Below are 26,073 nucleotides of genomic sequence, written 5' to 3'. Positions count from 1 at the left end.
GCTTCCCACCTCAGTTGATGTCAGCTGCACCCTTGTTGCTTTCCTTGGCCAAAAAAATCTGCACTCATCTGTGCCTCCTCTTCCACTCGCCCTCCACACCCACCCCTCAGGAAATCCTGCAGCTCTGCTTTCAAAATAGATCCTGACCGCGTCTCTCCAAGGGGCAGTCCTTCCCCCACCCGGGAGCCCCGTGTGCTCTGTGGAGCACATAGCAAGCAGCCTCCTCGCAGGCTCTCTGCTGTTCTCAAGCCCCACTCGGCCTCCACTCCTCCCCCAGAGGCACTCAGGTGAGAACAAGCAGGTCACGTGCACAGAGCACCCCCCCACCCTCACCCCCCCACAGTGCCTCCTCTCCCTGAACAAGATCTAAACCCCTCTCTGTGGCCTGCAAATGGCTGGCTGTGTAATGTAGCACCCAGTCCAGAACTTTCTTCCCTTGTGAGAGTTAAGCGGTTATGCAGGAAAAACAAGCATCAACAGGGCCATATGTTCCCCTGCCTACAAGGCCTTGTGTAGCCTGGGGGCGCCTGACCACCTACCTTGCCAACCCCCAATATGCCTCGCTCACTCATTCTATCCCTCATTCTGGCCAGACGCATTGGCCTCTTTGCCAAGTTCACTCTTGCAAGAGGGCCTCTGCCCTTGTTGTCCTCTGCCTAGAACTCCAGGCTTCCAGACCTTCACGCAGCTCGCCTCACCCATAGTTTATTTGGGGCTCTGCTTAATGTCCCTCGTCAGAGAAGCCATCCCTGGCCACCCGACCTAGAACAGTCTCTGGTCCTTCACTCTCTGTCTTCAGCTCTCCTTTATTTTCCGCAGCCTCTGCCTGAAATGATCATTTTACATTTACCTGTTGACTGTTTTTGGTTTTTTTTTTAAAGATTTGATTTATTTGTTTGACAGAGATCACAAGTAGGCAGAGAGAGAGAGAGAGAGAGAGAAGCAGGCCCCGCATTGAGCAGGGAGCCTGATGTGGGGTTCAATCCCAGGACTCAGGGATCATGACCTGCGCTGAAGGCAGAGGCTTAACCCACTGAGCCACCCAGGCGCCCCTACTTGTTGACTGTTAATTACCTGAAACCTTCATGAGGGCATTGACTTTGTCTCACTGTTAAGCCCCCAGCACAGTGCCTGGCACATGGTAGCAGTTTATGATTGCTTAAAGGAATACGTGAATAGTAAGTACCCAAGCAGTGTGTTGATCACTAGCGGTAGGATTAATTTTGTCAGGCTGGGCCCTGGTTCTCTGGCTAGGACAGGCCTCCGTAGTCCCATCTGCAAAACAGGGAGGGAAGGCAAACTCTGGGGAACTGCTTCCTCCCATCCAGAAGCCCAATGTTTAAATTTAATAAAATAGATTGAATTTAAAACATACACCAAAAAATCTGAGCTTTAAAAATCATGGATGAGGGTGCCTGGGTGGCTCAGTGGGTTAAGCCGCTGCCTTCGGCTCCGGTCATGATCTCAGGGTCCTGGGATCGAGTCCCGCATCAGGCTCTCTGCTCAGCAGGGAGCCTGCTTCCTCCTCTCTCTCTCTGCCTGCCTCTCTGCCTACTTGTGATCTCTCTCTGTCAAATAAATAAATAAAATCTTAAAAAAAAAAAATCACGGATGAGGTGTGGATTCCCAGGGCAGAATTCCACACACGTGGTGCCCCCTGCTTCTGAGGCTAGGGGCTCCTCACTGAGAAGCTGTCTGACAACCCTCCCTATTCTGACATTCTAGAGTCCTTGCTGTTAACCTTCCCTTCTGCAAAGTCCTTCCTGACTTCAAAACATAGTCCCTCAAGCTGCATGCAGCCCAGCCACAGCCTTTTTGGTTCTCTCTGTCTAGCAACGGTGGGAGCGAGGGGGAGTAGGGACCCCTCCCCTGCATGGTTCACCTCTGCCAGCTTGACCGGGTGAGGTGTCCCATCCCAGAGTTTCCTGCCATTCAGTCCCGGAAATCCGCTCACTGCTGGGAACAGACTGGCCAGGACACTGGGATCGCCCCAGTGTTTCCTCCTGCTTCCTGTCTCCTTCCCCATGGGCCCCGGGGAGGGAACAGAGCCTTGTGTGTGTGTGGCGGGGGGTGGTGACTGCACCAAGATACAAGTGGGCTGGGGTGGTCAGAGCCAATGGGGGAGCTCAGGGCAGAGGCCGAGACTCAGGGAGCTGCCAGCTTGGGGCTACACTCAGTCCCTATCCCCTCACCCTGGCCCTCTACAACACTCCAGGACTTCCAAGACTTCATGTCACCATGCCTGCCTCTGATTCACTGTTATCATTTGTCTGGACTATTGCCACACCTCATCACTGGCCTCCCTGCCTCTCTGTGTGTTGTTTGTGACTTGTTTTCACTCGGGCAGCCAGAGCACTCTCTTAAAGTGAAAGTCAGAGCACAGATCTTCTTTGCTCCAACCCACTGGAGTGGCCTCCAGCGTCACTCAGAGTAAGAGCCAAAGTCCTCCTGAGAGCCTTACAGACTGGCTTCTCACCATCTCTCACACCCAATGTCCTATGCTGCTTCCTCCTGTCTCGCTGCTCCAGCCACGCTAAGCTTCTTGCTGGCTTTTGTCCCCACCTCAGGGCCTTTGCACATAACCTTCCCTTCTGCAAAGTCCTTCCTGACTTCAAAACATAGTCTCTCAAGCTGCAGCCCAGCCACAGCCTTTTTGGTTCCCTCTGCTTGGAACCTCCTCTCTCCCTTAGGGCCAGAGTGGTTCCGACTTGGCCTTCAGATCTCAGTGTGCTTGGAGAGTTCTAGAACATTCTCCCTCTCATTGTAATGATCAAATGCAGAAATCAAAGCTTCCATTTTTAAAAACTCAGCTTTATCAATTAATTAAATTACTTTTTTTTTTTTTTTTTTTTTTTTTTTTTTTTTTTTTTTTTTTTTTTAAGATTTTTATTTATTTGTTAGAGAGAGAGATACAGAGCGCAAGCACAGGCAGACAGAGTGGCAGGCTAGAGGCAGAGGGAGAAGCAGGCTCCCCGCCAAGCAAGGAGCCCGATGTGGGACTCGATCCCAGGACGCTGGGATCATGACCTGAGCCGAAGGCAGCCGCTTAACCAACTGAGCCACCCAGGCGTCCCAATTAAATTACTTTTTTAAAAAAGATTTTATTTATTTATTTGACACAGAGAGAGAGAGATAACAAGTAGGCAGAGAGAGAGAGGGAAGCAGACTCCCTGCTGAGCAGACAGCCCCATGCAGGACTCGATCCCAGGACCCTGAGATCATGACCTGAGCCGAAGGCAGAGGCTTTACCCACTGAGCCACCCCGGCGCCCTAATTAACTTTTTTATTTCACGGACTTAAAAGGTACTTCCTCTCAAATATTAGTGGTGAAATCAATTAATAAATAATACTGACAATTGAGCTAAATCAGTCCCATTAATCAGCCACATTAATTATTCAAATAACCAACCCCTTTAATTGCCTGTATTAACTGATTTGTTCTGATAACTGATACCACTTATTGTATACATTAGCTTAATTAATTGGATTAATGAGCAGTAATTAGAGCCCATTATCCTTTATTTCCCCAACACAGGTTTAAATCTGAGCTTTACTTTCAAGGCTCCATTCTGGCCTGGGAGCAACGGTGAGGCTCCCCAAGGGACCCTGGAGGAGAGGCAGCAGAGAGCAGCTGCTGTCCTATCCCACCTTGGCCCTCGGTTGCCGTGGGTCGCCTTGCCCTCTGCAGAGGTTGGCTGCCCGCCCATCATCTCTGACCCCGTTTGTCCCCTTGGGGCTCCAGGCCTGGCTATGTGACCACTTCCCCAACCTTTGCCTACTGCTTCTCAGCTTTTCCCCTGCCTCCACCTCTCTGGGGTCCAACTGCCTTTTCTGTAAAGGGGGCCAGAGGGGCCAGAGGATCCTGAGAAGGAAGGATGCGGAGTTCTCAAAGCCCATGAGGGTCCTCTTGCTGCCCCAGCTCCCAGCCACGGAGATCTCCCATTTTGCCCTTCCTGGGGGACTGAAGATTCTTCTCACCCTTCACTCCGACCATCGCTCAGCCCTGTCTTTCCCCGGGGCACCTTGCCGTGGGCCCTTTGGGATTCTCTGCCAGGTATGCTCTTGGCTTTAGCCCCTGCCCTGCCCCACGTACTATAAGATGGGCCCGCACTGTCTTGAAGACATCCTGCTCCTTCTCCACAATTCTGTGCTCTCGGTCTTCTTGACTATGGTGAGTTTGCCAGCAGGTGTTCAAAGAGGGGACCAGCCCTGTGAGGATAGGGCAGGTGGGAGCCACTCTTTCCAGGGCAGAACCGAGGCTTTTGAGCCCAGAGAGCTACTGACGGGTACTCGGAATCTGCTGGCGAAGAGGAAAGGGGTGGGCACCAGCGGAGTGCTGCCTGAATGCCGGTAATCTGGAGGCCCTGCTCAAGAGGGGAGAAAACTAAAGTTTGTCACTGGGTCCAGGACACACAGCTGGCTCAGACTAGATCTGGATTGGCTCCCCTTTGTTCCCTGCATGAGGCAGGCTCCCCTGGAAAAGGGGGCGTGCTCTAGGGTGGACAGGAGGAGAAGGTGGGGAGGGGAGGGCAAAGAACACGAATATTTCAACTGGACCACGCGCCCAGAATCGGCATCAAGAAGAAATGGAGCCGGGATGGGGGAAGAGAACCTTCTTAGGCTCTGGAGAGGGCCCTCTGTTGGGAGAGAGGAAGCGGCGTGACCCTGGGCATGTTCCCCTCATTGGGCCTCAGTGAACTTTTCTGTAACATGGGTGTGCAGAGAGCAAGAGCAGTTCCTTGTACGGGTACATCTCTGGGCCAAGCTCAGGACAAACGCTCTACCTCATCTAGTCCTCACAGCACCCCCATGACGCAGGCGCTGCTATTGTCCCTGATACCCAGATGGGGAAACTGAGACTCAGACAGGGCAAGAGAGTTGCTCAATGTTGTGCAGTCAGCGACGTACCCAACTTCCTCCCCATACTCCACAGAGGTCCAGGATTCTGCAAACAAGGTCCCCTGAGAGTTTTTGGGGGGGATGTGGCTCCAGCTGGGGGTGGGGGTACAGTCCATCCTTCCCGAGCCAGCGTAGTTCCCACAGCCTGAGGCGTCCGGGGGTCTTGAGGACTGTGAGAAAGTCTCCACAGGAAATGAGAGCGGGGAGCAGCTGGGCCCCTTCCGAAGACAAGGACCAGCAGCCCAGAGCCTGAGGAGGCCGAACAGGCTGGGCCCACCACAGCCCCCTCCCCTGGTGGGTAATCACTACCAGATGCCCAGCAGCTGACGTCACTCTGCAGGGCCGAGAGGGTCGTGGGACTCTGGGGAGTGCTGGGAATTCTTGGACCAGAATCAACATTCCAAAAGGAAATGGGATGGGGGGTGGGGATGGTTCTGGGCCTGTTCTCAGTGCCTGGCACAGGGCTGGGTGTCCCCAGCTCTCCTGTGGGGTGCCACCTTCTCCAAGTCTCCCTCTGAACAGCCCTGGGAGTGGGGGTGGAGGGGCCTAGGGCTCTATGATCTGGCAGGGAGGAAAGGACGCTTGGGCGTGACACTTTACAATGAGTAGAACTGCATTCAAACCCTCCTCAAAGGAGAGGTCCTCATAAAACATAAGTCAGAGTGAGGCCCTCCTCTGCTCAAGGCCAGCGATGGCTGCAGCTCCCTGGGTCAAAGCCAGGTCCTTGCCAGGCCATCCAGGCCTTCCATTATCTGAACCTGCTTCCTCTCTGGCCTCGCCTCCCACCACTCCACTCCCCAGCCTCACATCTTCATCTCCTCCAGCCACTGTGGGTCTCAGCCACTCCTCAAACAGGCCAAGGATGCTCCTACCTCAGGGCCTTTGCGCCTGTTGTTCTTTTGGTCTGGCACACTCTTCCCCAGATATCAAGAGGGTTTGTTTCCTCATCCCTTTGTTCAAACATCACCTCAAAGAGAACTTTCTCCTGGCTCACTTTTCCAAATTGCTACCACCAGACACTCCCCTGCTACAACCAATTCCCCTAGCTGATTTCAATATTTCTCCCAGCACTTCTTTCTTCTGCATGACCACATAACACCTCATCTTATCGTGTCTCCCCCACACCGAAACGGGGCTCCATGATAGCAGGGTTTTGTCTGCTCTGCTCACTGCTCTCTCCCCCAAACTTGCAAGAGTGTCTAGGGCATAGTTGCATCACAGTAAATATTAAAGTGAATGAAATTCCAACTCAACTAATTGTGTCATCTCAAGCAAGTTATTAACCTCATAAAACCTCAGTGTCTTCACCTGTAAAATGAGCTCCCATTATCCTTATTCCACGGGCTTATGGGAGGTCCTGTAAGTAACATAGAAATGGCTTTGAGATTTGTACTTGGTGGGAGGTGAAATGTGGCCTAATGACTTGGGGGTTGGTCAAGCCTGGGATCAAATCAAAGCTCTGACACTTTATCTCTCTGTGACCCCAGGAAGATCCCTTCCCCTCTCTGAGTCTTGCTTTCCTCCCTGGTAAAACAAGCAGTAGAGGTTCCTCTTCACAGGGCCTAGGTAGTAGACGGTACCTGTGGGGTGCTTCAGGCAGGGTCTGGCCGGTTGTGAGCCGGATCTTGACCTCTTGGAGGACCCTGACCTGATAATCCCTGTGTGCAGGCAGGGGTGTGGGTGGAAGGTGCTGGGGCCTCCTTCCTTCATCGGGCCTCCCCTTCCTCCTCCTTAACACGGACTGAAGGGGAGGGTGTCAGGGCTCTTTGGACCTGCTATTTCCCCGCAGAAGGCTGAGGTGCCAGGAGTGGGGGGGTAGGGTGAGGCGAGGTTGGTGCTCTCCTTTCTGGGAGCTAAATGCCCTTCAGCCCTTGTGCTCCTGGCCCCTCCTCCCTCCTTCCTCCTCATCCCCCATGATCTCAGCAGGAACAGGGCACCAGGAAACTCCTGCAGCCTCACCTCTTCCCCTTCCTTCCTTCTACTCCAGGTGCACCCTGCCTCCCAGAGGGAAGGGGAGGGACACCATCTACCTCGGCCTAGACCATTCCCTGAGCAGCCGCGGAGATGACTCCCTTGGGTCACTTAGGAATGGGGCCCCAGTCTTGCTCAGGGGCAATTCTCAAATACCCTCCTCTCCAAACTGTATGTATCATCTGAGACCATCCGGTTCCATCTGGGCTGCTGAGAGATTGAGGCCCAGAGTAGGGCAGGGCAAATCTGAGATCATACAGGTAAAGCAGCTCTCTGGGACACAGTGCTGGGCTTTGGGGGCTCCTGGAAGAAACTCTAATTCCTGGTCTCCTGCTTGGCCTGGAGGGCAAGTGGGACACTGGGTCTCAGGACAGCAGGAGGGGCTCAATCAGATCTGCTAACCCCAGCCCCCTCAGGACCATTGGACACTGGCTGATTGGGGGAATGGAAGGCAGTCTGTCTATTTCCTCTGCCTGCTGTAGGCCAGGCCTGATGTGGCTGCCAGGAAAACCGAGGCCCCTGCCCATAGGGAGGAAGCCTGGGTGCTAGACTTGATATCCTCAAAGTTTCTCAGGACCATCCCTCCCAGAGGGCCCTATTGGAGGGTAAGGGGCTGCCCATTCTTTAAAGGCACGAGCCAGGAAGGCGGAGTTCTAACCTATACTGTCGCAAACCAGGCAAGTAAATCTCCCTTTCCTCATCTGTAAAATGGGGACGATAATTGTGTCCCTCTTCTGGGGCTGTTGTGAGGAGTAAATGCGCAACCTGTGCGAGGACAAGACAGGCACAGAATTACACCAGAAGGAAGCTTAAAAGTCCTTGATGCTAACTGGGCATCCTGCTTTGTTGGTTGCCCCAAGGGCACTGATTTCCCCTCAAACCATTCCCAGCCCGGCAGGCCCTCCTCCGGGCCAGCTCGGTCACTCACCCTCTAGGTCCCAGTGCGGGGCATCTTCGTCCCACTGCAGTCATGGTTCCCCGCGATCACTGCCTGCAGCCTGGACACCTCCTCAGCCCGACGGCTCCCGCCTTTCTCAGGCCACGAAGCTGTGGAGCTCAGTGCCCGACTCTGGGGGCGGAGCCTAACCTGTAGACCACGCCCTGGGCACGCCCCTCGTCGGACGGGGGCCGCTCCACAGCCTACTTCACCAGCCGGGAAGGACACGCCCCGCTTCGAGCACGCCCCTCCGCCTCCTGTCTCGCTCCGCCCTCTCCCCCCATTTGTCGGCGTCGGGGGCCCGGAAGGCCACGCCCCCCGAGTTCACCCTTCCTTCTCGGCCCGCCCAGTTCCAACGCCCGCGTCACCCGACCGCTCGCCGCGCAGCCTGAAAAGGACACGCCCCCTAGACACGCCCCTCCACGCGCCCGGCTCCTGCAAACTCCCAATGCACATCTCAGACCTTAGGATGCCTCAGAACGGCCCGGAACCTATCAGACCCTCTCCCTTGCATACAATCCTTGCTCCTCCACGCCCAAGTAGGGCTGGACTAAGTAGGGGGATGGCAGAGGACCGCAGCCTGGAGCAATTAGAGACGAAGGAAAAGCACTTACACTTTGTGGCGTGCCAAGCCCTGTGCTAAGATTTTACAAGTCCTTTATGTTATTCTTGAATTCCCCTCACGCCCCTACAAGGTAGGTGCTCTCATTATGCCCTTCCATCAAACGAGGAAACTGAGGCTCAGAGAAGGGAACAGACTTATCCAAGGTCATGCAGTCAGTAAGAGGCAGAGTCTGGGCTGGATTCATTCTGCAGCTTTACAAAATCTTTCTCCCCATTGAACAGCGGTCTAGACACAATTACCCCAGCACACAGAAGCTGTGCTTGGTGTCTTGGAGAAAATCCACTGAAGGGAGGTCCCAGAACCAGCCCTAGAATTATTTTTGCTCACCTGGGGTTTTTTTCCTCTTTATTTCAAGAAGCACATCTGATGGGTGTGGTTTAGACACAGGCTGTGAGGGTTGAAAAGCTGGAGACTGTTATGGTTGGGATTGAACGGGTTCCCCAAGGGCACAAGCACAGAGCTGTAGGTCTTCAAAGGTGGTGGGTACAATGTGAGACATGAGTGTGTGGCCACAGGAGACAAGCAGTTTTCTGCTCAAATCCAGCTCTACCACATTGGGTGAGTCTCAGTTTCCCCATCTGTAAGATGGGGCTAATGACAGATGCTTTTGCAGAATCGTCCATGAGTAACATTGGTTTTGACACCCAGTAGAACGAGTGCGTCTTAAATGGGAGCTAGGGTGATACCATCACAATCTGTATTTTTGCATGAATTCGACTCACCCAATAAACAAGTTAAGTGGCAACCAAGGGGTGGAGTGTTGTCCAGCAGAACCAAGGGGTGCAGTGTTGACCACCAGAGGTGATTTGGGTGTGGGGGCCCTGGGCGGGGATCCAGTGACTGGGTCTGGCACCCAGCTAGCCGCTGAGGGCCCCTGCTAGAGGCTATCTAGAGCAAGTCAGGTGGGTCTTAGTTCAAATACCACTTTGTCATTTGTCAGATGTGCAACCTGACTGGGGCAGACAACTTCCCTCTCTGAATCTCAACTTCCTTGTCCGTCATATGGAAACAACAGAATCCCCCCCCCACCAGGTGTTTTTGTTTTGTTTTGTTTTTTGAGAACTAATTGCAAGTGAAGGATGAAGCACAGTGCCTGGTCTGTAGTAAGTTCATGTGTAGGGCTTTTATCCCCCACCCAGTGTGGGGGGGTCTTCTCCAGGCTCTATTGGCAGGAGGCTTAGAGACAGTTCCCCCACTCCCCTTACCCCGGTGGGCACCAACCTTTCTGGAGGCACATTCCTGGGGCCTCTTTCTTCTTTTCCGTCTGCCCTGAGATCCTCAGGCTTTTCTGTGGGGCCCATCGCCGAAGGATTGGGTCCCACTGCTAGGGTGTCCTCCAGGGGGACACTGGTCCCAACCACCATCTCCTTGGTTGCCTCTAAGCCTGGAGGGTTGGGCAGACCTTGGGGCGCCAAGTGGGGTTGGTCCACTTCCTTGGTCTCCTGGGTAGCCTGTTGGTCCCGAGCCTTCCTGGTGCTGAGACGGGGCATGGTGCCCATGTGGCTGTACATGTCACTGGAGCGGGCATAGGCCGGGGGGCTTTTGGGGACAGTGACCATGTCATCCTGTGTAGCCTCAAAGGGGTCAGGCTCCAGATGGGACCCGAGACTGAGGGTGGTTGAGGACCGTTTCAGAGTGAAGGACCGAGGGAGGTTGGAGAGACTCCCGAGCCCCTTGAACTTGAAGAACTCTGGTAGGGGAGGAAAAGGAGGGAAAGGGTTAATGTCTACAGCATTAATAATAACAATAAAAAAGACATGTTGTTCCTCTTATAGAGGGTTCAGGGAGAGTCAGGGCTTCACAGACTTCCCCTCTGTTATGGTATAACCCGGCAGCTCTAGAGTCACGGAGCCCTGGCTTTCAATCCTTTCTCTTGCACATCCTAGCTGTGTGACCTTAGGCAAGTTGCTTGACCTTTCTGAGCCCCATTCTCCACATTGGCAAAATAGAGACTGTAGTACCCACTTCCTGTGGGTAGCAGGAGTCTGTTAAGCTTGTAAGTAACATAATAGTCATGGAGACAATGATGGTGATCACAGCAAATGCCTCTGGTTGGTCAGATATGCTGCAGGCATCAATTCCCAGCACAGTTCAATGGCACAAGTTAAATTTCCCTTTTTGCAGATGACGAAGTGTGGGTTAGAGCCGTGGAGGAACCGCCCCAGGTGGCATAGCCGGGGAGTGAAGTGAAGGTATTTGTGTGCTTGGGGAGAGGAGGGGCGGGTGTGTGTGTGTGTGTGTGTGTGTGTGTGTGTGAGGCATGTTTGAGCACCTGGGGTGGAGGGGGTTGTTGGGAGTCTGGGGGGCCCACTCTCTGAGGTTCTGTCCTTCCTGTCAGCTGAGTGCTCCGTCCTGACTCAAGCTGCCGGGCTTGGGTGATACTATCTTCTCATTTCCGCAGGAGCGCGTGTGAGTTAACTGTGTTCCCCAACCCCCACCCCCCACTGTGGGACTGCCCCACCCCTCCTCAAAACCACCACCATCTGACAACCCTATGGCCTCCGTGATGAGCGAAAAGGGAAAACCTTGGCATTCTCACTTCCTGGGCACCCTCTGCCTCCTCAGGTCCTCACCACCATGCTGGAATATATAGGTAAGATGTCCTCATTGATGAGAGAGGAAACTGAGGCCCAGAGACAGGAGGGGCTTGCCCAGGGTCACACAGCAGGGCTGAGCCTGGATGACGGTTCAGGGCTCTGGGTGGCTGGGGTCAGTGTTCTGGGGCTTTCCTCCTAGCCAAGCCCACTCCCTCCTTGGTCTTAGCCTCTGCCTTCTTTTTTTTTTAAAGATTTTATTTATTTATTTGACAGAGAGAAATCACAAGTAGATGGAAAGGCAGGCAGAGAGAGAGGAAGGGAAGCAGGTTCCCTGCTGAGCAGAGAGCCCGATGCCGGACTCGATCCCATGACCCTGAGATCATGACCTGAGCCGAAGGCAGCGGCTTAACCCACTGAGCCACCCAGGCGCCCCAGCCTCTGCCTTCTGATAAACACTGTCTGAAAATTCTGAAGCCTTGCTCTGGGAAAGCTATGCCATGGGCCAGAAATGTGCCAGTTGTCAGGAGGGGGACCAAAACTGTGGTCTCCTGGGCACCAAGGAGGTGTGGAGGAAACAGTAGTGGGACAGGGAGGGAAACTGAGGCCTAAATTCAGGGACATGGCATTGAGCCCTGCTCTGAAGCTCTATATGACCTCAGACAAGTCTCTGGGCCCTAGTATTTTCATCCATGGAATGCAGTCATAATCCTGGCCCTGTACACTGGCCCCCTCTCACCCCCATGCTGGCAGACGGAAGCACTCAGGGAAAGCAGAAGTTTGCTGAGACCAGGAGGGGACCGACCTGGGGAAATAGAGCCTTGGCGAGTATGATCCCTCATCGAGTTGTACTGGGTCCCAGCATCCCTGTTGCTGGAGACATGGGACAGCATCCCGTGGCACACCTACACACACTCCAGCCCCAGGAACTTTCAAACCAGCAGCACCCCCCCCCCACTGCCCCCAGAGGCAGGGCATGGGGCGTGTGGAGGTCTTCCCTTGCCCGGCCATGGGGTCCAAGATAGACCGGAAACGGACGCACAGACGAATGCAGGGACAGAGAAAACAGAGATGGGTAGAGTCAGAGACAAGAAGCAGAGATGGAGAGCCAAACCAGGTGGAGACAGAGAGAGCTACTGGGCCAGAGTGACCGAGGGAAGGCCACAAGGAACCCAGAAGCAGGGAGCTCCAGAGAGAGGCAGAGATGGACGGACAGACCGAGGGATGAAGGGCAGTGCAAAGGGCCCCACACTCACTGAACTTTCTGCTGGCTTTCTTGGGCCCCTCCGTCATCTTGGCAAGTCGTGCAAATCCCCTGGCTGGTGGGCAAGTGGCCGCTCACGGCTTGGGACATCGATGTCGACGCTCCTCCCTCACCTCCCCTTCCCCTTTCTCTCACCCTCTCACTCGCTTCCTCTGTGTATTTTTAAACCAGTGAAACTCCCACAGCTCCACCCTCCCCATCCTCTCCACAGGGGGCGGGGGCCAGGGCCTCCCCCATTCTGGGCCCCTGTGGGCTGCCTCCTTGGCCTTGGCTGATGGCGTGTGGGGCAGGGGCAGACCACAAGCCCATGGGAACCAGAGGGCCCGGGAGACAAACCACAGACCCCGGGAGTGGAGCCCACTGGGCCGGGGGCTATCAGGGGGTCTGGCCAGCGGCTGGAAGGGTGCCGGGAGTCAGGCCTGCCCACAGGGCTGTTCGTCCCTAGCTTCAGTGTCTTGGGGAAGGACTGGCGGCAGCGAAGAGTGCTGTGGTCAGGCCTGGGGCCCTGGGACCACCCAGACCCAATTCTAGCCTTGGCTGGCTTCTTTGTCACCGTGTGATCCTGGCTAAGCCACCCACTTCCCTGAGCCTCTGGGTCCTCACCGTGAGCCACGCCTTCCTCACAGGATCTAGTGCTTGGCGCAGAGCCTGGTACAGCATGGGTGCTCACCGGGGCACAGTCACTGCTTCTTAAGCCAGCGAGGACTCAGTGATAGTTTGGCCTAGCGTACCCATTGTACAGACTGGGGACACCAAAGCACAGACAGGCAGAGAGGTTGTCCCAGGTCATATGGCAGGTTGATGGCACAGACTGGGTTATATCTCCCCCGTTGAGGTCCCTTAGCCCACAGTGTGTGTGTATACGTGTGGGTCTTGCTCATGCGGGCAGGACAGAGATGAGGAAGTGAAACTCCCCTACACAGGTTGTTCCAGACACCTGCGGAGGCGGCCTGCAGCTGCTGGGCTTAAGGGGACCACAAGACCAGGAGTTTCAAATCCCAGCTCTGTGTACTGCAACAAGTTGCTGCTGTCTTGAATCCCCGGTTACCTGTTCTCTAGAATGGACACAAATGCAAGGAACACAGTTCAGAGCATGATTGGACATGATTATCCTGGCCCCCAGGCTGGCAACCAAGTCTTTGAGAGAGGGGAGAGGAAGTCCAGGGTCAGGTGGGGCCTTCTAGTGTGTTCTCATCACTTAGTACATTCCAGCAAGAGAGCTCGGGCCTCTTGTCCTAGGAGGTAAATGTTGTTTCTCTTGTTCCCATTTTACAGATGGGGAAACTGAGCTGCTGCAAACCCCCCCCCCCCCGCCCCCACCCCACCACCAAATTCAGCTTATCTGGAATTAGGCCCTGCTTGTCCAGCTATGGAGCCTGAGGTCCTGACTTCCACTCCTATAGCTCCTCAGCTCCCCCCCACCCCCTCCCCCCAGCAACTGGATGCTGGGCCCTGGTAGGGGAAGCATCTGACTGAACCTTCTTAATGGGATGAGGGGGAAGCTGAGACCCTGAAGGGAAAAGGGACACAGCCTATGAGACCAGGACAGCAGGGTCCTGCTCCCAGACAGATCTGGAGAGGGACAATATGCAAAGTTCAAATGAAAGGATGGGGTTTCTGGGTCATGGACTTGGCAAGAAAAGATCCTTCCACTGAGTCCTGACCATGAGCCAGGCATGGAGCTGAAAGCTTCCACAAATCGTCCACTGAGTCCCTACAACAGACCTGTGAGGCGAGTGTTGGTACTGTCCCATTTTGCAGATGAGCAAACTGAGGCTGAAGAGGAGCAGAGACCAGACAAACAGACACCCAGGTGTCCTAGCCTCCAGGCCTGGGCTCCCTCCAACCTCCAGTTGTCAGAAGAGAGAGGAGGGCCTTCCTCACAGGGGTCTGGGGTCTTCCTCACAGAAACAGAAGGTGGGTCCCCTGGCTTCTCTCCTGGGAGGCAGTCCCAGTGACTTGGGCTAAGTGCAGGGTTTCTGGCACTCCCGAATTACTGTGTGACCCTTTGCTAGATGCTTTACCTCTTGGGGACTCAGTTTCTATCCATGAAATGGGGTCACAGGGACTCTCATTTCCAGGGGTTGTTGGGAGGATGAAAGGAGCAAATGTTGGCCCAGGTTAGTCCTCCGTGGCCTCGGCAGCGCCTGGGGGGTGTTGCTGAGGGATGGGAGTGATTCAGGCTGGGGGGCAGATTGGCCCAGACCCAGAAGTCCCCAGGGGAGATCCCACGAAGGAACCCCGGGCCATGCTGAGGCTGTGTCGCTGAGGCTTGTGAGTGCTGGGCCAGTCCTGCCTTGGCCTGGGTGCCAGAGCCGTGGCCGCATCCCTGGGAGAATGAATGGGGCTCAGTGTGGCGGCTCCACTGAGCTCAGAGCCCCCTTTGTGCTGCCTTGAGTGGCCGTTGGGAGTGCGGCTGGGGACCTGCTGGCGGGTGGCTGTCCGGCAGGCCCTCCTCAGTCTGCGTTGGAGGCTCGCCCAGAGCAGCTCTGGGCTCCCAGCCCTGCACTTTCAAGGGTCTTCCTGCCTTCAGGCCTCGGCTACAGCAGGACCCACACCCGCAATGCAGCTTTTTCCTGACCCCACCCCACCCCCAGGGCTGCACAACTGGCTGCAAGTTTTGCCTCCACTGAGTGGCCCCAGCTCTAGACTGAGCCAGAGTGCCTTAGGGAACCCTGCTCTGGTTTCTGTCCCCCTCTCCTTACCCCTTTCCCCCAGTCTGCAACTCAGCCACCTGCCATTTGGCCAGGTACTATTAGGGGTTGGAGTCTTTCAACTTCAGTGGCTCAGTGGGTTAAGCCTCTGCCTTCAGCTCAGGTCTTGATCTCAGGATCCTGGGATCAAGCCCCGCATAGGGCTCTCTGCTTGGCAAGGAGCCTTCTTTCCCGTCTCTCTCTGCCTGCCGTTCTGCCTGCTTGTGATCTCTCTCTGTGTCAAATAAATCAATTAAATCTTTAAAAAAAAAAAAAAAAAGGACTCCTTCAACTTCACGGTCAAAGGCACTGGACCCAGACGAACCCAAGTTCAGATCCCATTTGTAGGACCCCAGGGAAGTCACGTCCCCTTGCTGAGCCTTGACTCATCTGCAAAATGGTACAAACACAACATCCCTCCCATGATCCCGTGGCAGTGAAATAAAATACTTATAGTGAGTTTTATCCATATTACATTCACTTGAATCTTTGTTTGCATGTTCCAGACAGACCTCCCGTTCCCTGAAGGAGGAATTGACCCCCCGTAGCTGTACTGACCCCATGCCTGCTATCCTGTAGGTCTCGATCTTTCCGAGCTTGACCCAGTGGTCTGGTAGTGTGGGTTGTGTAGGTTGATGGTAGATGACCCTAGGCTTTGTTTTTGGTTGTTGTTTTTTTCCATTCTAAGTACACTCCGTGCCCAACGTGGGGCTTTAACTCACAACCCTGAGATCAAGAGTGGCACGCTCTACAGACTGAGCCAGTCAGGTACCCTGAACCTGGGCTTTGAAAGCAGAGACCTGGCCTTGAATCCCAGCTCCATAGCTGGGGGCAGGCCTCGGGCAGGCCACATCACTACTCTGAGCCTCAGTTTCCTCATCTGTAATTTGGGCTCCATAGAGCAACCTCTTAAGAGGGGCCCTGGAAACTTCTGGGGAAATGACACATATCAACACAGGGCTGAGCACAGGGTCAGCACCCAGCTGAATGTCCGTGGCATGCAGGGCCGCAAGCATCACGCCGCCATCCTCCATCGGATCTCCCTGTGTCCGGTGCTCCTTTGTCTCCTGGGACACATTTCTGGGCGCAGCCCAGCCATGAGCCTGTCTTCTGCTTCCCTCCATATGCCCCTCACCCCGTCCCTGCTCAGGAGAGGAAGACAGAAGATCTGGGGCAGAGTCAAACAGCTGGCCTGTAGCTCCCTCTTCTACTCCGTGCCTCAGTTTCCCTAACTGTTAATTGGCAGCAGGACCAGAGGCTCTCACACAGTCTGGTCGGTCAGTCAGCAAACATTTACTGAGTCCTGGCCACATGCCTGGCTTGGCTGGCTTAGCTGATTCAGGGAAGCAGGAAACATTTTCCTCAAACCAGCAAATCAGAAGTCAGAGGCAGTGAGAAATCATTTCCAGCCAGGACCTAATTTCTTCACACTTCCACATGGATGATCAGGGGCCCCATGCTGGGGCTGCGTGGGCAGCCTACTCAAGGGCTCCCGAGTGCTTCTGCCAGGGAGGACTGAGGGCCCAAAACTCGGAGGGGAAGTGGCTGGCAGATGTCGGGGTTCAGGCCAGGGGCTGGAGGTGACAACATCACCGGAACATCTGCTGAGGCCTCTGCCCACAGGATGTGACTTAGGGAGAGCTCGTGGGAAACAGGCAGGGGCCACCGCCTAAGAATCCGATGGCAGAGGCCACCCAAAACCATGATACACCCTCATACTACCGTCCCCTCCCATGCCTCCCATGGGCATCCGGGACATCTAGGCCAGCGGTGCTGTGCCCTGCCCGTGCCCTAGCTCTGCCCACAGCCCAGATAGGTGGAGTCCTGACATGGCTAAGTGCTCGGGGTTTGTGCCAGATTAACCTGGTTCAAATACCAGTGTGGCTGCTGGCCAGCTGTTTGGCCCTGGCCGGTGATGTTACCTCTGCGTGCCAGTGTCCTTAGGTGTATAACAGAGGTGATAATACTTCCTACCTCATATATCTCAGTGAGAATTGAGATAATTCCCAGAAAGTGCTGAATGTATGGCTTGGACCATTTATTTTCCCTTAACAAATCGTAATTACTAGAATTATTATTGTTCTTTCCCTCCTTGCCCTTCCCACCCCCAATTTAGCCAATGGCCTCCCAGCTTCTACAGTGTACCTGGGAAGCTGACCCCAGATCACTCCCTGACATGTCTCATGACTGCCTAAAACCCCTGATGGCCTCACACTGACCTCAGGAGGGGGCTCCCTGCTGTTTGCCTGACCCTCGAGGCCTTCTATGGCGGGGCCCTCTCCCAGAACAGAGTCCTCTGGGATTCCAGGGGACACCATCAGAACTGCTTCCTCCTACAAGGAGGCTGCCAGGCCAAGCCATGAGGGGTAAGGGCTGCTGAGCCACCCTGAGGGCTTCCTGCAGGGAGACAGGTAACAGGGTACACTGAGGAGCACAGCCCCAAAGGTGGGAGAGTCCAAGGAGTTAGCAAAGGGCAGGAGGGGAATTCCTGGGAGAGAGCTGGAAAGAGCCCAAATGTCACAGTTTGTGTTTTCCTGAAAGACAGTCGGGGAGGGAAATACGGGCAGATCCCATTTTAGAAGGACCTGGAAGGTGCTGTGAAGAGAGCAGACAGGGAGAGGCCAGACTGGGAAGACCAGGACTCAGGACCTATCAGCAGAGGACTGGAGAGGAGGGGCAGACTGAAGGGGTGCAGAGGTGGTAGAAAGGACAGCTTTGATTGTTGAGTAGAGCTGGAGGAAGAATCTAGAAGCTCCCAGAGCCCGGAAGATATCAGGAAAATGCTGGGGGAAGGGGGCATGGGGTCAGGGAAGGAGATGGGTGGGGGACTTGGTGCCTGGCATAGGGCTGGCAGGTCTCAAACAGCACCATGGCTATGCCCCTGGCCAGACTGTAAATAGCCTGGCTCAGGAGACTCCTCCTCAGAATCAGAGAGACTAGGTTCCAGTCCCAGCGCTGTCACTCTGACCTTGGTCAAATGACCTCACCTCCCTGAACCTCAATGCCCTCTTCTGTAAAATGGGCTGGTTAATCTATTGATGGGGCGGTTGATTCAGCAGGATTCAGCTAGCATCTACCCAGAAGCCCTGTGTGCTGAACCCCTGAGCACACAGGGGTTCTGGGTAAATGCTAGCCATTTTTGTGATTACAGACCCCGGACTGACCAGCTCGGCGCAGCTCAGCGGGGATGGAACTCCTTGTGGGTTTCATCCCTGCTTCCCACAAAACAGGGGGTCTAGGGCTGGAAGGCCCGGGCGTTGCTCGCTCGCCGCCTCCGGTGTCGCCGCGCCCCCTAGCGGCCGTCGGTTGCCATGTCAACGGCGGGTGGCTGGGGCCCGGGGAGGCAGCGGCGGGGGCCGTTCTCTCCTCCTAGGACCCGAGGCCGCTCCCTCGGCGCCTCCCGCCTTCGCCTGTGGAGGGACACTCCGAGCCGGGGAGGAGAGGGCTCTCCGCGGCAGCTGACATGTGGGGGTAAACTGAGGCACGCGGCAAAGCGCCCCGCAGCCAGGTGTCGAGCGCGGGGCCCCACCTCCGAAGGCGGAGGAGGGGCCGCGGGCGGTGACGCGCCGAGGGCGGCCGGCGGACAGCGGGCGGGCAGCGACGGCGGCTGCGGCGGCAGGTGCGGCCGCGGAGGGTGGGAGGGAGGAGGGAGGGGGCGGGCGGAGGGGGAGGGGAGGGCGAGGCCGGGGCACCTCCCCCTTTATAACGCGCCCCCTCCCGGGCTCTTGGGCCGCCTCCTCGTCGGCTCTTCCCGTCTCGCCCCCTCGCCCGGCCGCCCCGGGCCCGGGCCCGGCCAGGGAGCCCCCAGGCCGCGGCTCGGGGGCCGCCCCTCCGCCCGCCGCCCCGCGCAGCCAGGCGGAGGCGGCGCCGTCGGAGGAGGAGGAGCAGGGCACTGCGGCTGGCCCCGGATCGGGCGCCAGAGCGGCAGCGGCTTCGGCAGCAGCGGCGGCCCGGGCCGATGCAGCGGGACGCACCGCCCCGAGCCCCAGCCCCGGCGCCCCGGCTCCCCGCGCCCCCGATCGGGGCCGCCACCAACAGTGGCGGCGGCGGAGGCGGGGGCAGCGGCGGCGGCGGAGGCTCCTCTGCAGCTCCGGCTCCTCCTGGCCTCCCGGGAACTACAAGTCCCAGGGGGCCTGGCGGCGGGCGGCGGGCGGAAGAGGCGGGGTCGGCGCCGCGAGGCCGGAAGTGGCTGTGGAGGCGGAAGTGGCGCGGCCGCGGAGGGGCCTGGAGCACGGTGGCGGGGCCCGGAGCGGGAGCAGCGGCGGCGGCGGCGGCCGGGGGCGGAGGCGGCGGCGGCGGCGGCGGCGGTGGCGGAGGCGGCGCGCTGGAGGCAGCCATGGCAAAGCAGTACGACTCGGTGGAGTGCCCCTTTTGTGATGAGGTGACCAAATACGAGAAGCTCGCTAAGATCGGCCAAGGCACCTTCGGGTAAGGCTGCGCCCCCCCGGGGTGGGGGGATCGGGAACCCTGAGCCTGCACTCCTCAGGGCCATCGTCGGGATTCCCAGGGCCGGGCCCAACCTGGTCGGGAAGCCCCGGAGCACCAGACGTGTCCCTTGGTTTCGCTAGGCCGCGCCGCAGCCCGCCAGAGCCTGACGGAGCCGGCTGGCTGGGAGGAGCCTGAGGCCCGTGATGGGGGGCGGGGAAGGGTTGCAGAGAGGAGCCTGTGAGGGGAGCGAGCTCTCCGAGAGAGGCCTGGGTGAGGAGACCGAGGGAAGGAAGTAGAGGCTCGGAGAAGGACTGCAGATAGCGGGTGGCAGGGTAGGGGAGTGCCCTGGGTACCCGGCCCAGCCCCGCCCGGGGAATCCTTTTTTGCTGCCCTCCTCCTCTGGTGGGGGAGGGGCGGGCCCTGCAGAAACGACTTGATGAATCCTCTTGGGTCCCCCTCTCGGCCTGCAGGGAGGTATTTAAGGCAAAGCACCGTAAGACCGGCAAAAAGGTGGCTCTGAAGAAAGTGCTGATGGAGAATGAGAAGGAGGGGGTGAGTATGGGCCGGGTGGGCGGGCCTGCCAGCTCCCCTGGGCACGGGGTTGGGTTTCCACCCTGCTCCTGCTAGGGCTCTCGCCTGGAGAATCAGTGTGTGTGTGTGTGGGTGGGGTAGTTTGGAAATTTCTGTGTTCCAGAGGATTTGAGTTCTAAATTGAATTTTTTTTATACAAATGTTTTAAGAGCATTTGATGTTTCATTCTTAGGTAAATACGGTTGGGGCCAGGACGGGGAGCTCATGCTTGCAGAGTCCGCCTTGGTTTCTGAAGTTAGAAAGCCTTTAAACAGTGCTTAACGCTGTGTCCTTAGCATTTGTTTTGTGTAAGGTAAAAAGAAATTGCACGCGAGGACTTTAAGAGGGTGACTTGTACTCGGTTGAAAAGGAGCTGCCCCGCCTTAGCCCTAGTCCAGCTTCCCAAAGACCTGCTTCTTAGCAAGGACGTTACTTTAAATAGCTGTTTTTGTTAACCACCTAGTAAAATACAGGCATACAGCTAAAATTTAAAGGTTGAAGAAACTGTGGAACATTTAGTGACTGGTAGTGAAGCCTGTGTGTCAAGTCCTATTGTTGCGTTTTATTGTCTCAAACCAACTCCTTGAGGGTCACATACTATTCTTATACCCATTTTACAGATAAAATGTCTGAGGTGGTTGATTTCAGAGCCCATGACTTTACTCTTTTTTTCCCCACTTTTGTTTCTTAATACGGACCCCATGGCTTGTTCGTTGGTTCATAGTTCACTCGCTCACCTCTGACCCCCTCTGTCTTTCTCCCACCCAGTTCCCCATTACAGCCTTGCGGGAAATCAAGATCCTCCAACTTCTAAAACACGAGAATGTGGTCAACTTGATTGAGATCTGTCGAACCAAAGGTAAGTGGTATGGATCTTGCCCCCATTTCCAGATGGGGAAAATGAGATTACAGCCTAACGGCTTTCTTTGCAAAGTTGGGAAGTGGACACACCTAAATTGCCTCTTCTTAACCCAGACACACCAACTCTGACCGCTCTCTTGGGTCCCTTCATCGTAGCTGTTCTGCCCCGGGGCCTGCCTCAGCACCCCAGAGGAGGCACTCAGGAAATAGTTTTCCAGTGAAGGAATGCGCAGCCGGATATCCCAAGTGTCCACGGGTTGGAGGGGTAGAAGCTGGTGGTGGGAAAATGAGTTGCACGTGGGATTTTTTACTTTATTTTTCTCACTCCCCCCATTCTTCCCATCTCAGCTTCCCCCTATAACCGCTGCAAAGGCAGTATATACCTAGTGTTTGACTTCTGCGAGCATGACCTTGCTGGGCTGCTGAGCAATGTCTTAGTCAAGTTCACACTGTCCGAGATCAAGAAGGTCATGCAGATGTTGCTCAACGGCCTCTACTACATCCACAGAAACAAGGTGGGGGTCAGAGTGGGGAAAGAGGGACTGAGGCTTGGGTGGCCTAGGTTCCCACTGCTGGGTGGATGTGACTGAGAGCCCCTGGAGACCTGATTGAGCCCTCTCACACTTCCCGCAGATCCTGCACAGGGACATGAAGGCAGCTAATGTGCTCATCACTCGCGATGGGGTTCTGAAGCTGGCAGACTTTGGGCTGGCCCGGGCCTTCAGCCTGGCCAAGAACAGCCAGCCCAACCGCTATACCAACCGTGTGGTGACACTCTGGTACCGGCCCCCGGAGCTGTTGCTCGGTGAGGACTCCCGAGCGGGCGGAGGGGGGCAGGGGCTGGGCACTTACCCGGCCTCAGTCCCCCACTGCCAGGGCTTCTTGAGCCGCCGGCCCGGGGGCATTGCGTCTCAGGAGGCCCTCGGGCTCAAGGGGCCCTCCTGGTGCGCTCTTCTTCCCAGGGGAGCGGGACTACGGCCCCCCCATTGACCTGTGGGGAGCTGGGTGCATCATGGCGGAGATGTGGACCCGCAGCCCTATCATGCAGGGCAACACCGAGCAGCACCAGCTTGCCCTCATCAGCCAGCTCTGTGGCTCCATCACCCCTGAGGTGCGTGGCCAGGCTGCCTGGGCCCCTGGGCCCCGCAGGCTGCAGAGATCCGGAAGTCCTCCTGGCAAGGGAGGAGTGGGGAGTGGAATGGAAGGACAGCTCTGGAGAGGTGGCTGGTGGTGGGACAGGGCCTGCTCTTTAGAGCCACACGGGCTATGCTTGAGTCTTGCCCCCATCACAGATCGCGGCCTTGGGGAGGGCATTTGAATCCCTCACCTCGGAGCGCAGTTTCTCTTCTGGAAGACAACTACGCCTGCGTCAGGCTTGGTGGGCGTATGCCAGGTGCTTGTATAAAAGGCGTGGCGCTTGCTGTGTGCCAGCTGCACGGTCACTGCTGCTTTTACCTTGGAGAGGTCAAGTTCACCCTCCAGGGGTGGTCTGGGAGCATCCGATGGGAAAAGTTTTAGTCCCTTCGGGTGCCTAACCAGGGGACAAGCCACGTACCCCCTGAATTAACACCACCTTCACTCCATGCCTCCTGCGCAGGTGTGGCCCAACGTGGACAAGTATGAGCTGTTTGAGAAGTTGGACCTGGTTAAAGGACAGAAACGGAAGGTGAAGGACAGGCTGAAGGCCTACGTGCGGGACCCCTACGCGCTGGACCTCATCGACAAGCTGCTGGTGCTCGACCCTGCACAGCGCATCGACAGTGACGACGCCCTCAACCACGACTTCTTCTGGTCCGACCCCATGCCCTCAGATCTCAAGGGCATGCTCTCCACGCACCTGACGTCCATGTTCGAGTATCTGGCACCGCCACGCCGGAAGGGCAGCCAGATCACCCAGCAGTCCACCAACCAGAGCCGCAATCCCGCCACCACCAACCAGACGGAATTTGAGCGTGTCTTCTGAGGGCCGGCTGCCCGCCCTTTTTGTTAGGGCAGTTTTATTTTTCCTTCTGCTATGTGACTTGCATTGTGGAGATGATGGGGCATTTGAGTTTTCTCTAGTGCTTATTTTATTTCCTCCCTCCTCTGGGCACTGGGAACACCAGCTGAGCGGACTGGAGGAAAGCTTTGGCTGAAAGTCCCGGAGGGCACTGGGGTGCCTCGCCTTGTTCCCTGGCTTTCGAGACGATGCCCAGAGGGTCTCCATTTACTTTCAGACAGGAATGGGGTGGGAGGAAAGGCACACCCCACCAGTGACTTTGTACAGAGAGTTCCCAGTGTGGTAGGAGGCGAGGGACAGGTCCCTCTCTGTCACCAGCCCTCCTTTCCAGCGAGAAACGGGCGTGGGGGACAGAACCGGCCCCAGGAGCGGGCTGCTCTCGGCCCAACCCTCCGAAGCCCCGGGGCTGGCAAAAACTTGGTTTCTTCAATAGAGAATTTTATCGTGTTTCTTTTGCTCAGTTTGGAGACATTCCTGGACAGTTTGGTCAGTTACAATTAAAGTTGACTTTTTTTTCCAGTTAGTGGCTACATGCTGTGTTCTGTGTTCACACCCCCAGCTCTGCACCCTGTGGCTGGCACACTAGGCCTCACGTTTGGGATTTGATTTGTCAAGACTTGATTCTTTTCTTCATCCCAGTTCATGTCCCCGGATATAATTGTGGAGGACTTTTGTCTTTTTTTTTTTTTTTTTTCTTTTGAGTACCTTCCAGAACACTTGGCCTGCTTCTCCAGAGAGCAGGTGCCATGATGCTCCCTTGCTCCTGTCCACTCAGTGTTGAGGGAGAAGGAAGACAGATGAGACAGGGTCTCGGTCCCCGGAGAAGGAACTGGGGAGGGTCTCCTGTGAGCTGCACTGCCGTGTGACTCCATCTGCTCTGCGTCACAGACATGCTCGAACCTGACTCGTGAGCCCTGGAGGCTGCAGAAAGTTCTCCATCAGTGGAGTGACAGTAGTTAGGTTTGTAACTTACAAAGGTTCCTTGGGCTGCTGAGTCTTGGGTGGCCTAGGGCAGGTAAGAAATGAGCAGAGCAGTTGAAGGGTGATCTCCGGGGACTTGGGGAGGTGGCAGTCACTTGGATTAGGGTAGCCAGTGCGCAGGAGGACAGAGAGCAGTGGGAAGGTTAGAGTGTCTGGTGTCAGAGCTACAGTTCTTGGAGGAGAAGCACATTTTGGCGGATAACATTTGCTGGGAACCTGAAGCCAGGGATAGCCATATTCAAGGCAAATTCTACATTCGGTCACAGGAGGAGGCCTTTGGAAGGGGGTCCCTGAAGTAAGGTTGACAAAACTTTTAACCAGAACTGTCTCTGTAGAAATGGACCCAGATTTCCAGATACTTCGCAAAAGGCCGGAAGTTAACAAAAAACAAACCTTAAACTTCCTGACTAGTTAGTTTGTCAGGGCTGCCGTAGAAAATCGCATAGTCACACAGACAGGTGGTTCACAACAAATTTATTCTGTCATCGTTCCAGAAGCTAGCAGTCTGAAACCCAGGTGAAGTTCCGTGCCTGTCTCTTAGCTTCTGGTGATAGCTGGCAGTCCTTGGCTTTCCTTGGCTCTCTCCAGTCTCTGGCTCTGGCTTCACCCTGTGTTCTGCCTTGTGTGCGGCTCTCTCTCGGATGAGGACACCAGTCCATGGATTTAAGGTCCCCCTTGATCCGGTATGATCTCATCTTAACCAGCTACACAGGCAAAGACTCTTATTTTTTTTTTTTTGTTATTGTTTTTTTAAGATATTTATTTATTTATTTATTTATTTTTGAGGGAGGGAGAGAATGAGTGAGAGAAAAAGCAGAAGTAGTGGGGGGGTGTGGAGCCTCAGAAGCAGATGGAGAGGGAGAGGGAGAAGCAGATTCTCCACTGAACAAGGAGCCCAGTGTGGGGCCTAATCCCAGGACCCTGAGATCATGACCCCAGCTGAAGACAGGCACTTAACTGACTGAGCCACCCAGGTGCCCCTGCAAAGACCTTTTTAAATCAGGTCACATTCTGAGGTTCCAGGTGAACATGGGTTTCTATTCAACCCAGTACATGAGCAAGTAATCCAGTCAGTATGGAAACAATTGCAAGGTGTCCTAATGGCTATTGAGTCTATAGTTGTTGTTGTTGGGTTTTTTTAATGATTTTTAATTTATTTGCATGCAGGAGGAGGGGCAGAGGGAGAGGGAGAGAATTTCAAGCAGGCTTCACACCCAGCGTGGAGATGTCACGGGGCGGGGGGTAGGGGGAGCTGATTTCACGACCTCAAGATTATGACTTAAGCTGAAACCAAGAGTCGGACTCCCAGCTGAGCCACCCAGGTGCCCCTCAAGTCAGTAGATCTTGAATGACCTGATGAGGGGAATCTCCTGTCCTAAATTGTCAGAGGTGTGTTTTGTTTGTTTTCTCTGAAGGAGATAACAAGCTGCTCTGAGAGAGGCTCATGTTCTCTGACCCCGCAATTCCTCTTACAGAACTTTCCATGGACATAGTGACAGCCGGTTACCCTGTCGAATCCTCACCACGAGCCCAGTAGTTTGATTCCTCCGTTCAGTGTGTTTATTGTCTGTGTCTTCCAAGGACCAGACTCTTCTAGACTTGCTACAGCTACCAAGCTGTGACCACTCCCATCTCTATGGAACTCACGTTCTAGTAGGTTCGAACTAGTCTGATGGGATAGATTGTGTGGCAGATGATAAAGTGGTCTAAGAAGGGAAAAGAGTGGGAGTCCATGGAGGGGCTCAGGGTGACACGAGAGCAGAAATCCCAAGAGAGATGGGGCATATGGGGAGCTAGAGGATCACGAAGTGCCAGGATCCAAGGCTAGGAAGTGTTAGAGAGCCTTGTGCAGAGGGGGACACGGGTTTCGGAAGGTGCAGTGACTATGCTGGGGAAAACTGAGGCAGAGCTGGAAGCTGGGGGAGCAACTGGGCTTCTGGAATAATCCAGGCTCGAAGAGAAGGGCTTTGAACCAGCCTGGTGACGCAGCTGCTGGCAGGCGTGTTGGTTTATGCGTGGCTGTGAGGACAGGTGTGTTTTCAGGCTGGGCGTGAGTGTGAATGAAAGGAGCCGGAGTCCCAGGCTCTGCTGGAGGGAGGATAGCGCTGCCGTCCCCGAGACCAGGAAGGCTGCAGGAGGCCGAGCCAAGGCACGGGTGGTCCAGCATGGTAAGATGGAGAGGACAGATGGACATCCCTTGAGTCAGCAGGTATATACCTAAGGCTCACCCAGGGCCCCCGGAATCTGGGCTGGGGGCACACTTGGGGGTGCTGCCAGTGCTGTGGTTCGGAAAGGTCTAGGGCAGGAGGAG

At 55.6% G+C, this 26,073-nt stretch overlaps 2 protein-coding genes across 3 annotated transcripts in view; one reads left to right on the top strand and one right to left on the bottom strand.

Annotated features, from left to right (window-relative positions):
- The window catches only part of SH2D3C (SH2 domain containing 3C), a 29,307-nt gene extending 16,944 nt beyond the window's left edge, over nucleotides 1-12,363 (bottom strand). Inside the window, exons 1-2 of one of the 2 annotated variants that reach the window (XM_059410741.1) lie at nucleotides 12,223-12,363; nucleotides 9,654-10,122 (exon numbers count right to left, since the gene is read on the bottom strand). In XM_059410741.1, coding sequence (XP_059266724.1) covers nucleotides 9,654-10,122; nucleotides 12,223-12,259 — 506 coding nt within the window. In that variant the 5' untranslated portion in view covers nucleotides 12,260-12,363. Of the gene's footprint in view, nucleotides 1-7,798; nucleotides 7,920-9,653; nucleotides 10,123-12,222 lie in introns of those variants that run through there. The other variant, XM_059410744.1, reaches the window with a different exon arrangement.
- A 6,402-nt stretch (nucleotides 12,364-18,765) lies between these two features.
- On the top strand, nucleotides 18,766-23,300 carry CDK9 (cyclin dependent kinase 9). Its single transcript, XM_059410745.1, has 7 exons — nucleotides 18,766-19,351; nucleotides 19,822-19,903; nucleotides 20,690-20,780; nucleotides 21,131-21,297; nucleotides 21,416-21,587; nucleotides 21,745-21,893; nucleotides 22,380-23,300. The coding sequence occupies exons 1-7, from the start codon at nucleotides 18,882-18,884 to the stop codon at nucleotides 22,743-22,745; spliced, it is 1,497 nt and encodes a 498-aa protein (XP_059266728.1). The 5' UTR covers nucleotides 18,766-18,881; the 3' UTR covers nucleotides 22,746-23,300.
- Nucleotides 23,301-26,073: the final 2,773 nt, after the last annotated feature.

The sequence above is a fragment of the Mustela nigripes genome, chromosome 9 (genome assembly GCF_022355385.1).
Source record: "Mustela nigripes isolate SB6536 chromosome 9, MUSNIG.SB6536, whole genome shotgun sequence".
In the NCBI taxonomy this organism is placed as follows: domain Eukaryota; kingdom Metazoa; phylum Chordata; class Mammalia; order Carnivora; family Mustelidae; genus Mustela; species Mustela nigripes.
Note: the sequence above shows the minus strand (reverse complement) of the source record. Positions and strands in the feature narration are given on the sequence as shown.

Excerpts from the sequence above, each read along its gene's own strand:
- CDK9 (XM_059410745.1), top strand. The coding sequence starts at position 18,882 with ATGCAGCGGGACGCACCGCCCCGAGCCCCAGCCCCGGCGCCCCGGCTC. Across the intron at positions 19,904-20,689 it reads TGGAGAATGAGAAGGAGGGG|TTCCCCATTACAGCCTTGCG; the intron begins GTGAGTATGGGC and ends TCTCCCACCCAG. Across the intron at positions 20,781-21,130 it reads TGAGATCTGTCGAACCAAAG|CTTCCCCCTATAACCGCTGC; the intron begins GTAAGTGGTATG and ends TTCCCATCTCAG.